General features: G+C 45.1%; 5 protein-coding genes across 5 annotated transcripts; 2 read left to right on the top strand and 3 right to left on the bottom strand.

Moving 5' to 3' along the window:
- Window positions 1-814: 814 nt before the first annotated feature.
- EAE97_010035 (uncharacterized protein) lies at window positions 815-2,220 on the top strand (the record flags this gene model as incomplete). Its single annotated transcript, XM_038880550.1, has 3 exons — window positions 815-1,221; window positions 1,321-1,736; window positions 1,805-2,220. The coding sequence occupies 3 exons, from the start codon at window positions 815-817 to the stop codon at window positions 2,218-2,220; spliced, it is 1,239 nt and encodes a 412-aa protein (XP_038728596.1).
- A 433-nt stretch (window positions 2,221-2,653) lies between these two features.
- EAE97_010034 (uncharacterized protein) lies at window positions 2,654-5,071 on the bottom strand (the record flags this gene model as incomplete). Its single annotated transcript, XM_038880549.1, has 2 exons — window positions 2,654-4,765; window positions 4,877-5,071. The coding sequence occupies 2 exons, from the start codon at window positions 5,069-5,071 to the stop codon at window positions 2,654-2,656; spliced, it is 2,307 nt and encodes a 768-aa protein (XP_038728595.1).
- A 392-nt stretch (window positions 5,072-5,463) lies between these two features.
- On the top strand, window positions 5,464-5,818 carry EAE97_010033 (uncharacterized protein; the record flags this gene model as incomplete). The annotated part of the gene is made up of 2 exons (XM_038880548.1): window positions 5,464-5,497; window positions 5,595-5,818. The coding sequence occupies 2 exons, from the start codon at window positions 5,464-5,466 to the stop codon at window positions 5,816-5,818; spliced, it is 258 nt and encodes an 85-aa protein (XP_038728594.1).
- A 369-nt stretch (window positions 5,819-6,187) lies between these two features.
- Window positions 6,188-7,728, bottom strand: EAE97_010032 (uncharacterized protein; the record flags this gene model as incomplete). The annotated part of the gene is made up of 2 exons (XM_038880547.1): window positions 6,188-7,048; window positions 7,156-7,728. 2 exons carry the CDS (start codon window positions 7,726-7,728, stop codon window positions 6,188-6,190), a joined length of 1,434 nt encoding a protein of 477 aa, XP_038728593.1.
- Window positions 7,729-8,488: 760 nt separating this feature from the next.
- Window positions 8,489-10,682, bottom strand: EAE97_010031 (uncharacterized protein; the record flags this gene model as incomplete). The annotated part of the gene is made up of 4 exons (XM_038880546.1): window positions 8,489-8,665; window positions 8,749-10,069; window positions 10,118-10,303; window positions 10,354-10,682. 4 exons carry the CDS (start codon window positions 10,680-10,682, stop codon window positions 8,489-8,491), a joined length of 2,013 nt encoding a protein of 670 aa, XP_038728592.1.
- Between the last annotated feature and the right edge of the window lie 424 nt (window positions 10,683-11,106).

Raw genomic sequence — 11,106 nt, 5'->3', positions numbered from 1 at the left:
TCACATCGTCGTGAGAAGCAAGTTGTAAATTGACTACCTGAAGAAACTGTAGGACATACACACATATTCTACCTATTCAGGACAGCTGATTTGTATCTCGTACACCGTCGCTTGAACACTCTATGGCTTCGCGCCGTTCATGTTCAAGGGCCGTGTCAGCATCACCATACCACGAGTGGTGAGCTTTCTTACCGAATTCTGCAAGGCAGAAGCAGGGAAACTCTCGGTTCGTATAATAGTCTTCTGCTGGGGTGCGTCAGCATCTTGTCCAGCTGGAGACTAAAAGACTCAGCGATCGTAAAGCTCTTATCAGTGTTTGTTTCGCTGCATTCTCGTCAGGGTGATCTTCCCGAAAGACCTCAAGGAGATTAGGAAGTCGTTCTCGGGGCGGTTGGCGGTAGGAACACGCTAGTGACTCATAATTAGGCCAGGGAGATCGAGGCGGCGTTGAGGAAATGTAGGGGGGAGCGAGAAGTGATGATCTATGAGGGCGGTCGACATTTTTTTTGGTGGCTAAGCATATCTACCCCACAGCTGTGAACTCACTCCACTTCCTCGTTAGTATTTACCTGGAAGTTTCTGCTTCTCTCAATCCTGGCACACTCTCTCTTAGTACGTTGATTACCTAGGTACCTATGCCATTCTCGATCGATCAACTCGTCTCTTTTCCTTCACACATCAAACTCCGATTTATTTCGCTATGTGATTGGACTCCTCCTAATCTTCTTCACAGTATTAACACAAGATGATTTGAGAAGCCCAAGCCGCACATATTCTCGTCTGCAACATTCTACTTCAACCAGGCCTAATAAGCATGGGTTTTGAAAATACCAAACACCTGACTGCTGCGACGAAGCAAATGCGAGAGAAATATTGGAATGATGCAATCAAAACTTCTATCTCTGTCCAGCAAGCTGCAACGACACAGAACCTTCCCGTCAAAGGTCCCGTATGGGTTAGCAAATTCACAACACCGTCTCCTTCCCACAATGACAACTCACGAGAGTTACTTCTTGGTCTCATCGATGAGACAAACACACATAATATACATTATGATCGTCCGAATTGCGAGCCACTTTCCTGTGAATGGACAGGTTACCGTGAGGGGGTTGAAGCTGGTACGCCTGAACCACTACTGTCAGAAAATGAGAAGTATCAAGAATTAGTGGAGGGCACCAAGAGCCCATTGACGGTTTTGTATCTCTATGGCGGTTCATTCGTGTATGTATACCTCTTTCGAATTATCACTTATCATCTACTCACATGTGAACTTTAGACTCAATACCCCTTTCAGCTACCGAAGACGTATTGGAAGCCTAGCCAAAGCAACTGGAGGCAAATCTTAATGGTGAAGCAGCGTTTGTCACCACAGAATCCCTTCCCAGCAGCTTTCCTCGATACATTCCAAGCCTACCTTTCACTTCTAGCACCACCTCCGAACTCACCACACGAAGCCATCGCAGCTAAAAACATTGTGATAGTAGGCGATAGTTCCGGATCTGCTCTCGCATTAAGCTTATTGCAAGTCCTTCTGCAACTCAAACGAAAAAATACTGTAATAAAGTTCCATGGAAATACAATTCAGCCAGCCGAATTTATACCCGCGGGCCTCGCACTGTTGAGCGTCACAACTGATCTAGTCAATACACTTCCCTCACACAAACGAAACATAATGCATGATGTATTTCCCATTCCCATCGAGAAACTCCCCTACCTAGAAAAAAGCTTTCCTACCTGTTCGATTTGGCCAAGCCTGCACGAGCAAATTTATACTGCGAGGCTGGGATGCTTGCTCACCCGCTAGCAAGTCCCGTTGCCTCCTTTGATTGGTCTGGATCTTGTCCTCTATGGTTTGCATCTGGACAGGAACAAATTGTGGATGGCTCTCGACTGGTTGCTCAAACTGCTTTTTCACAGGGCGTTCCAGTCGTGCTTCAGAAATATGAGGGTATGCCCCATACATTCTTCTGGGTATTTAGCAAAGCACCGCAGACGAGAAAGATTCTTGCTGATTGGGCTGAGGTTATTGTTGCTTTTGCGGAGGGCAAGAAATTGGTTTCTAAAGCGGAATTTATTCATGCCAAGGGCTTGAAGACAGAAGAGTTGAATTTGAAGAATTTAGTGTCTTTTGGCGTGGCACAGGCGAGCGAGCTTCTCTGGAAGAAGACGTTGGATTATAAGGTCCCATTATTTCACCAACACTGTCAGTCATCCTTGTAGTTGACATTTCTGTAGTCTGAAGTCAATTGAATTCGCATCAATTCGGTTAATCTATTGCTTTTTGAGACAATAGAAAATGTCATCACTAGAGACCAATGCTATGAAGAGTTTATTAATCAAGTCTTGAATTCCTCGAACTGTTCGCTTGCTTTATTTGGGGTGTTCTCATTTATGAATCAACATCCCTCAGCATTATCCCAGTTCTGCAACTTATCATACAAACAACCAACACTTCCTAACACCGTTACTCCAGGTTGCAGACGTAAGTAACAACATCCTTTCATTCGTCGCTTTATTGACGTGACCGAGCGAAGTAAAATTAGACCCAAAGTTACCGAAATTCCGTGATCGCGTACGGGAAGCTATTATAAATACCTAAACCATGATCTCCTTTTTCCTTCTTTCGGCTCCTATCCTACAAGGGCAGATACACCTATCTCCTCGATTCCCTCCTCGACTCTCGACTTCTATCTCTCTTTCTATCACGATCCTTGTCTCTGACTCTGTCGCGATCTCGATCTCTATCCCTCCTATCCCTATCCTTGTCTCTCTCCCTATCTCTACTTCTACTCCTCTCCCTTCTCCTATCCCTGTCTCTACTTCGACTTCTATACCTCCTGGAATGCCCATCTCTATCTCTATCTCTCCTATCATCAGGTGATCGGCTCCGCCTCCTCGGCCTATCATCATCTCTTGATCTTCTCTCCTTTTCCCTATCCCTACTTCTCTCCCTCTTCCTTGGGGAACTTCTCGCAACTATACTCTCCCTTCGTTCAGTGGCACCTGGTACATATCGGTCAATATTGATCGGACTAGTGCTTCTCTCGATCCGACTACTTCGTCTCGCAGTAGGTGACCTACTTCTTGCGCGAGATTCTCTCCTATGACTTTCCCTGTCGCGAGAAATTTCTCTTTTTCTTGCCGAGACAGGACTGCTCATTCTAGCATCATCCTTTGCTCTAGGTGTGGCAGCGATGACCTCTTCCTTCTTAGTTGATAGACTAGGTAATTGTGGCTGATTCTTTCGTTCTTCGTTCCACTTTCTAGCTTCCTCGGCTCTTGCTTGTGCCGCAGCAACTTTATACGATTCCGTATCGAGATTCGAGGCGCTTGTCCTGGTCACACTGCTCTCTGCACGTCTCGTGTCACGGTCCCCTATACGTTCACGGCTTCGTGATCTGTAACTTCTTCGTCGGTCGCGAGATCTTGATCGAATACGATCTCTATCACGCCTATCGTCACGATCTCTACTTGACCTACGTCGTCGATAGTCACTTCGATCCCGATCTCTACTATCCCTTCTATCCCGGTCGCGATCCCTATCCCTGCTGTCTCGTCGTCGTCTACTATCATCCCGATCTCGACTTCCACGGCGAGAGCGTTCATCCTTGTCTTTGCGGCCATCGTGATTTACTTCTGTAGCTTTAGATTCCTCATTAGTCTTTGTCTCATCCTTAACCTTAGTAGTATCCCTGCTTGATTCAGGACTTTTGGCTTGTTGACTACCTTCTTTGTCATGGCTGGACTCATTCGCCTTATCTACTATCGGTTTCGCATCGGCTAGTTGAGGGGTTTTCGAACCGGATTCTTCCTTGAGCTTCGCAACTGCAGTTTTCTTATGCTCAATCGTTTTAATAGGCGTATCTCGAGATATTGGTTTGATGGCTGAGGCGGGCATAGCCTTTCGGGGAGGTGGTGCCAAGGTCTCGTCAACCTCCATTTCCAATAGATGTCTAGATCGATTAGCAACCTTTTTGCCCTCTTTCAGAAGATCATTAAGCGCCTCTTGTTCGAGACGTTCAATTTCTTCCTTCGACAGTTCTGGCTTCGAGATAGGCGTTCGAACACCGAGGGAATCTCTACGTCTATCGTCATCATATCTTCTTCTTCGATCGTCCCTATCTCTATCCCGGCCCCTATCTCTATCTCCTCTATCTCGGTCCCGGTCGCGATCCCGTTCTCTCTCGCGATCACGGTCTCGATCTCGATCTCGATCCCTAGCGCGGTCCCTCTCCCTCCTCTCCCTCCTCTCCTTATCTTCCTTCTCCCGTTCCTTCTCCCTCTCTTCTTCCGCCTCCAATTCAGCCTTTTTCCTAGCTTCCCTCTTTCTCTCCTGATCGGCCTCAATTCTCTTCTCCTCTTCTCTCCTCTTTAATTTCTCTTGCTTTCTTTTCTCGTCCGCAATGGCCTTTTCCTTCTCTCTCAGTTCCTCCCTAATTTTCTCCCTGGCGGCTTTCTTCTTTGCAGCTTCTTCCGCATACTGCTCATCTGTTTTACCTCCTCTCAAAAACTCCTTCTCAGCTGCTTCTTCCCCAATATCACTTTTGCGAATCGTGCGAACCCCTTCTTCAATTTCTGGAATGTATGCCTGGATTAATTTATCGATTGTCGCCTCCGCAGATTGGTAGATGCCCGCGCGATCCACAGCTCCCTCGATAAGTAATGTAGCCTTACTGCGATCCAACCGGAGTAGCTGTCTGGGGTCCTTTTCTAATTGCTCTTCCGCAACACTCAATAATGAGCTCGTAAATTCATCCTCAAAATCCTATAGTGACCACTCTTAATCAGTATCTGAACAATTATCTCAAAGAGCCAATTCCTATTCCCAAAAACCTCGCAGCGCAAATGCACGTTGAAATAATTTAGAAATACATACACCTTTCTCCAATTCCTGCCAAATTTTGGTTCTCAACTCGTCATAAGTACCCTTCTTCTTGTATGTATGAGCCAATCCTTCAATGGCCGCTCTAGTCGCAGATGCAAGAGGTAACTCTGAAGTCTTTACTTTCTTTCGCGGTGGAGGTCCAGAATGACCACCATCTTTTTTGTACGTAGATGCCATCGTCGCCATTCTTTCCTTGTGGGTGCTGAATTGAATTATTCAAAGCGTTTCCGGAAATTTACTTCATATTGGAGGAGTAAATTATTAACAACCTTGCGAATAGTTGAAAAGGATGAACAAATAACATTGGAACGAGGAACCTGAAAGTAAGTTGTCCGCGGATGGAATTCAATTCAATAGACGCGAGTCACGTGCGATGTATCGAATAGCCAATCGCGCTAGTGCGATCTAAAGTGACCTTCAACAACCATCCGAGTGAATCCTGGAGTAGAAGCCGTAGTAGCGACTACACAACCCATCATACGCACCTGCAAATCGTCAATTCTGATTGTGCAGTTCACGCCAAAGTCAAACCCACAATTATCGACCCAAACCTCGATTCTCATATCATAAACAAAAATATGGTTCACAAAGTTCTCTTCTGGACTGGCTTTGGTACGTTCCCCTCTTCCATCTGCCCCTCCTCTTACCAGCTAATTCCCCGCATATTTCACTCTTCCCCTTTCATTTTACTGACACGTATTCTCACTAGGCCTCGCTGTCCGTGCCTGGCAACTCGGACTCGAAATGCGACCTTTCTTCAACAGACAATCTCTCTGGGTCTACCCCGTTTTCGGCGGCGTCGGTGCTTCGTTTGGATATTGGATGCAAGGAGTTGAGAGTCGGCAACAGGCTATTCTCGGAGCTAGACGAACAGCCATTTTGGAGAAGAGGGCGAGGAGGAAGGAGAGGGAAGAAGCTGTTGAGGAGTCATAAATTATTTATTGGAAGAGCGCTGGGAATTTGATGACCGGGGGGTGGGTTCTGAATGGCCAGGAGATGACAAGGTACCAAGAAGAGTTATGGAAATTGTACAAAGTTTTACGGGCAATTGGCCAATGAGAAAGAAATCACTCAAATACCTCAACATGAAGATAATCACCATAGATGTCTCAATGTGGTGTGGACGTTCACATGGATTTGAAGTAAGGAAGTCTGGACATTGCATTTTATTTCATCCAACCATTACACTATCATACATCAGATGTGATCCTTTTGATATCATCAAATTTCTTTTTGAACGCCATCCAACACCTGCTCAATGAAATCATGCTACACTTTGAGCTCTCTAGATATCGCAACGCTCTATTGAGCTTCATTTACTAATCTATGAAGGACTGGTACAGACGTCGTAGGTATACTTCCTGACTCCGTAACAACCATTTGAATATACTCGGCCGGAGTAACATCATACATAGGATTGCAAAGTTGGAGTTTCTTAACATCCATCCAATTCTCTAATGGTCCTCCAGCAATCACGAGCTCATTGGCTGGTGCAATCTCATTAAGAACAATTGAGTCCAAAGCTACTCGATCAGTGAATTTGATGGTCTCGCAAAGAACGATGACTGGCTTGTCAGCGGATGAAGCTTCCATGGCAACCAAAGCTGTTCCTATCCTTGAATATAATCGGCCATTATTCATCATTGCGTGAGCGCCTAATAGAACTTTTGTTACATCTTGGATGTTGTGACTTAGTCCATGAATCAAACAGTACTTGACTTCGATGCCTAGACTGACTAACGCCGATGCTAAATGCTTTCCCTCATGTAGAGGTCTTGAGTCAACCACAATGACTCTAAACTTCTTGCCCATTTCGTGGGCTCTCACTAACGCTTTTTGCACCAGACTGCTCTTTCCGTAAGTTAATATGACATCACCGTCTCTAATCTTCTCAGCAGTAGTGTCGGCAATAACTTTATCAGCAAAAGTGATTCTCTCGCGCATAAAGACATCAATGGCATCGCAGACGCTCTCCTTCGCATCGGCTTCCGACAGATCTGGGTCCGTTTTTGATATTTCCAGCTTAAGATGACGTATAGCATTGCCCATAGATACCGACAGAGGTCGACAAGAAGCCAAGTACTCAATTTGAGGAGAGAGCACATGTGGTATGAAATGACGTGTGAGACTTGCCCCTACTGGGGTCTTGTAAGATTCGACAACCTGGAAAAAATGGAAGAAAGTTATAATGAGATCACGGCCATTTGAAGAAGGAGAGGGGAGGAGAGAATAGATGCATAGATGAAGTAAATTCCCAAAAACAAACTCACTCTTTTAAATGCTTGCAGTGTTGCCACAAGTCTTGCGCAACTGCCGCATATTGTGTAATTACTCATTTGCAGCCCAAGAGCAAGCACTGCGGGATGAACATCTTTGTTTGCCTCAGCAATCGTAGTTGTCCGTGGTTTATATAAGTGTCTGAAGAGATCAACGGTCTTATCTTCGACCTTCGTGACTTCTACAGCTGGGGCGGATTTTGTTGGCCCTCCTCTGACTGGCAAATTTCGTACTTCTGACCCTTTTTTAGGCTGAGTTTTTCCTCCCTTCGCAGACTCGCTTTTCTGTCCTGGTGCCGCCGCGGCAGGAGTTGGATTTTCAGCCGTTGCTTTGCTCTGTACTGCTGCAGCTCTGCGTGCGGCCTTCTCTTCCTTTGCCTTCTTTTTCAGTTCTGCAGCTGATAACTTTCCTCCATCGGGCGTGTGTTTCGCATTTTCCTTTACATTGCCTGATTTCGTACTGGGGGATTTTCCTTGTGCTGAAGAAGGTGTGGATTCGGTACTTCCAGCCTTCGAGTTCACAGCATTTGCGGGGCTTGTGGCCGCAGGTGAGTCTTCTGCAGACATTGCGGTGCTTGATATAAAAAATGGAGCACTAAAGCTTATGAACCAACGACTAGGCCTGAGACGAACGCGAAACAACTCCGTCGCTATAGTCTTAAGTTTTGCTGCGTTTTAATCTATTGCGACGATATTTCGTAGTTTGAGATGGTGAGGGTCTGAAGGTTGTCGCAATAAATTCGAAAATGAGTCACTTTCTTGTGAATTCGTAGATCGTCAAGCTACAGAGGAATGAGGTCTTCAATAATGGTTTATTCTGAGTATATTCTAGGACGGTATAATTGAAAATAGATTTGAACCTGGAGGATCGAAATAATTTACTGTTTTTGTCCGATGGTTCGAGATGTATGTACCGATATTAATATTGTTCGAAAGGCTGAAGAACTAAAGATCACAGTAGCGTTATTTTATCCCTGCAAAAAAAGTGTGGTGCGGATCAACCTTAGTAAGCGAAACGCGGGGCATCAGATTTCGGCTCGGGTAAATGAGGTTTAGGGGGTCTTGATGTCAGATGAAGACTCTAGATTTGATTCAATCAGGGTATTAGACTTTCTTATTTCTCAAATACTGTATACTACGTAAGAGCCTAAATGGTCTCAATCTATTCAGAGTCGTCAAGACAGGCATCGCTATAAATACATGTTTGTCCTGCTGAATAATGGGTAGTCGATACCTTGCGAACTCTAGAATATTGATTAGCTTCGGGACAAAACATTTGAGCTACGTATTTCTACCTCTAATGACTTAGTCCTCTAGAAGTTTCACCTCATATCCGTATAATATCTACCCGAGCCCGCTCAAACAACTTATGACCGATCATAGTTCCCTGCGTTCTCTCTTGCTGCGTCATCGATGCTGGGTATACTGTCAACTTCGCATATGTCCCCGCTCCTCTTCTTTTCGATAAATATCCTGGGTTGATAACTAACACACTTTCTACAACCTATATGTCTCAATGTTAGTAACTTTGTCTCATAATGAACGCCCCTTATTAATCTAAACAAAGGATTCGTAAAGATCACATACCTTGGCAAAGGGGGGTAGTGAACTTGGAACGACCAACATATCCGGCCTCACATTGATCATCTCCCCCAACTTTAAGAAACTTGTATCTAGCATCGCTCCCACGGGTATCCCACCCTCCGTCCCAGTTTTCGGTAATTGAGTTCTCTGGACCGGTGGAAATAGGGGAAAGAAATGACGTTGCTCAATTAAATACTTGGGTAATCGAGCAAGCAAGGTAGGATCCTGTGGCTTCCCGCCAATGATTTCTTCATGTCGCAGTTCATACAAGATGTCTTGGGAGGAGATACCCATGACAATTTCGTTCAGGGCAATAGTCATGGGATTACCGATAACACGGACAGCTTTAGGGAGTCCAACGTCTTTTTTTGGGAAGGGTTCTTGAGGCCAGGCAGCATGTTTATCGATAGCATCTTTGACTGAAGGAACAAGGAGTATAGTAATTCGGGGATGGGTGGAAGTGAGTTGGGTGAAAGCTGGAGAAATGAGATGTTTGAAGATGGTCGACATAGTGGCGGTGTCCGGATCAGCCAGAGCTTCTTCAGGGAGATCAAAATCTCCACTTGCGATTAAAGGATGATCGATATCAAGAAACGGCCCAGTCAGAATTAGTACATCAGCGTAGGTATCCGCTGCTTGGCTACAAATTGCGTGTAGAGGTTCGAAGTCTAGATTGTCATCTGCTGTAAAGGGACCACTTCCAATAATAATATTTAGAGGTGCAGGATCAGAGTCTTCATCCATTGCATCTGGACCTCCTCGGAGTCTTCGAACATGTTCATCAAGGCCAGCGGGCGTGGATGCAGCAACGCCTAGAAGAGGTGGCTCAAGAATCTCGCTCACTGTAAAATCTTCCCCAGAGGCATTTATTCCCTTCAATGCAACTATCTGCCCAGGGAAGAATTGAAATCCACTCATCTTATCAACTTTGAGTGGTATTCGTAATCCAGCTCCCATCCTTCGCGAGGTCTCAAGTACGATTGAAGACGGATTAAGCTTTCCTTCGGCAGAGTCGCATGCAATCCTTCCGACAGATACTATTTCATTCGTACTTTGACTTGCTGCACTACCGAAGTCTGAGTCATCTAGTTTATGATGTGCTTGTATGAGGAGCATGAACTCGTCTATACGGTCATCCAGTATTTCTGACGCTTCTGATGATTTCATGGCCATTGTCTTGTAAGATAATTTCTTCATATCTGAGTTGGCTGTAAGTTTGATTCTTGATTCTGGATAAGGAGCAACTGGAGGCTCTGGTAGCTCGAGGTGGTTATTCAGAACTTCTACAGTTTGACCGGCGAACTTTCTATCGTTGAATGAAGTACTATGTTCCGTCAGTATTGGGCGATTTCAGAATATCGTGATACCATACGGAGCATATGAAGAGCCGGCTCCAGCTTCAGCACCAGTATCAACCTCCCTCAGGTTTTTCGATGTCCTGAAGTCTGGGGGGCTACTAGCCGGTTCTGCTTTCACTCTTGACATAGAAGGCGTCTCTACTTTGCGTTTCGGCCGCGAACTCATCCCACCTCGGGGGGTATTTGGCGCGATATCTAACCTAAGTTACTATGAGTAAAGATCAATTCGATAAATCAAGAACCTGCTCACATTCCAAAAACATCATTATTGTTTCCTGCATTTCGAGGCGTAGCTCCCACTCTTTTATTCGATGTTTGAGCCTTAGTTTTTCGATTCTCCTTTTCCAACCCATCTTGCACACTTTGCTTGAGCGCTCTAACAGTATCGATATCCAGTTTCATATCATCCTGTCCCATCTTAATGCTATATGATTCCCATTTGTAGAAAAGCTCTTGCGCGGGTATTGAATGCAGTCGCATAATTGAATGCAATTCTGTGAGTACATCTGGCTCAAGGGGCCCACCTGAAGCAGTCGCAGATGAAAACAAATCATTCAGCTCGCTATCGTTTTCCGCCATTTTGAGGCTGTTGAGTAGAAAAATCGTTGATATTGTTGAGTTCGGTCAGGTTTGATCTTGGAAGAGATATTTGGGGAGACGCGTTTTGACGCGCTTCAACACTATAAAACTAAATTGATTTTCACGAGTTTGCGCCACGAACGTGCCACAATTCATCAAATCCATGGCCCCCGGCCGGCATGGTTGATTCAACAAACCCTTTTTCAAAGGCTTAACTTAATGGATTATACTCGTAACAGAATGTGTTTCTGTTATAATTTCTCCGGCAATTACATCCTATCTCTCTTGGCAATTGTTTCAAAACAGTAGGTACACTCAATTGAGAAGTGGTAAGAAAATTAAAATTCACCAATGGAACGCCCATAAGGCTGAGCTAGCACCACATTTTTAGATTGCAACAAGTCGGTGTCAGGACATACCTAAG

Source organism: Botrytis byssoidea (genome assembly GCF_014898295.1).
Source record: "Botrytis byssoidea strain MUCL 94 chromosome Unknown BBYS_025, whole genome shotgun sequence".
Lineage (NCBI taxonomy): Eukaryota > Fungi > Ascomycota > Leotiomycetes > Helotiales > Sclerotiniaceae > Botrytis > Botrytis byssoidea.
The sequence above is the reverse complement of the archived record's forward strand: the minus strand, read 5'-3'. Positions and strand labels throughout refer to the sequence as shown.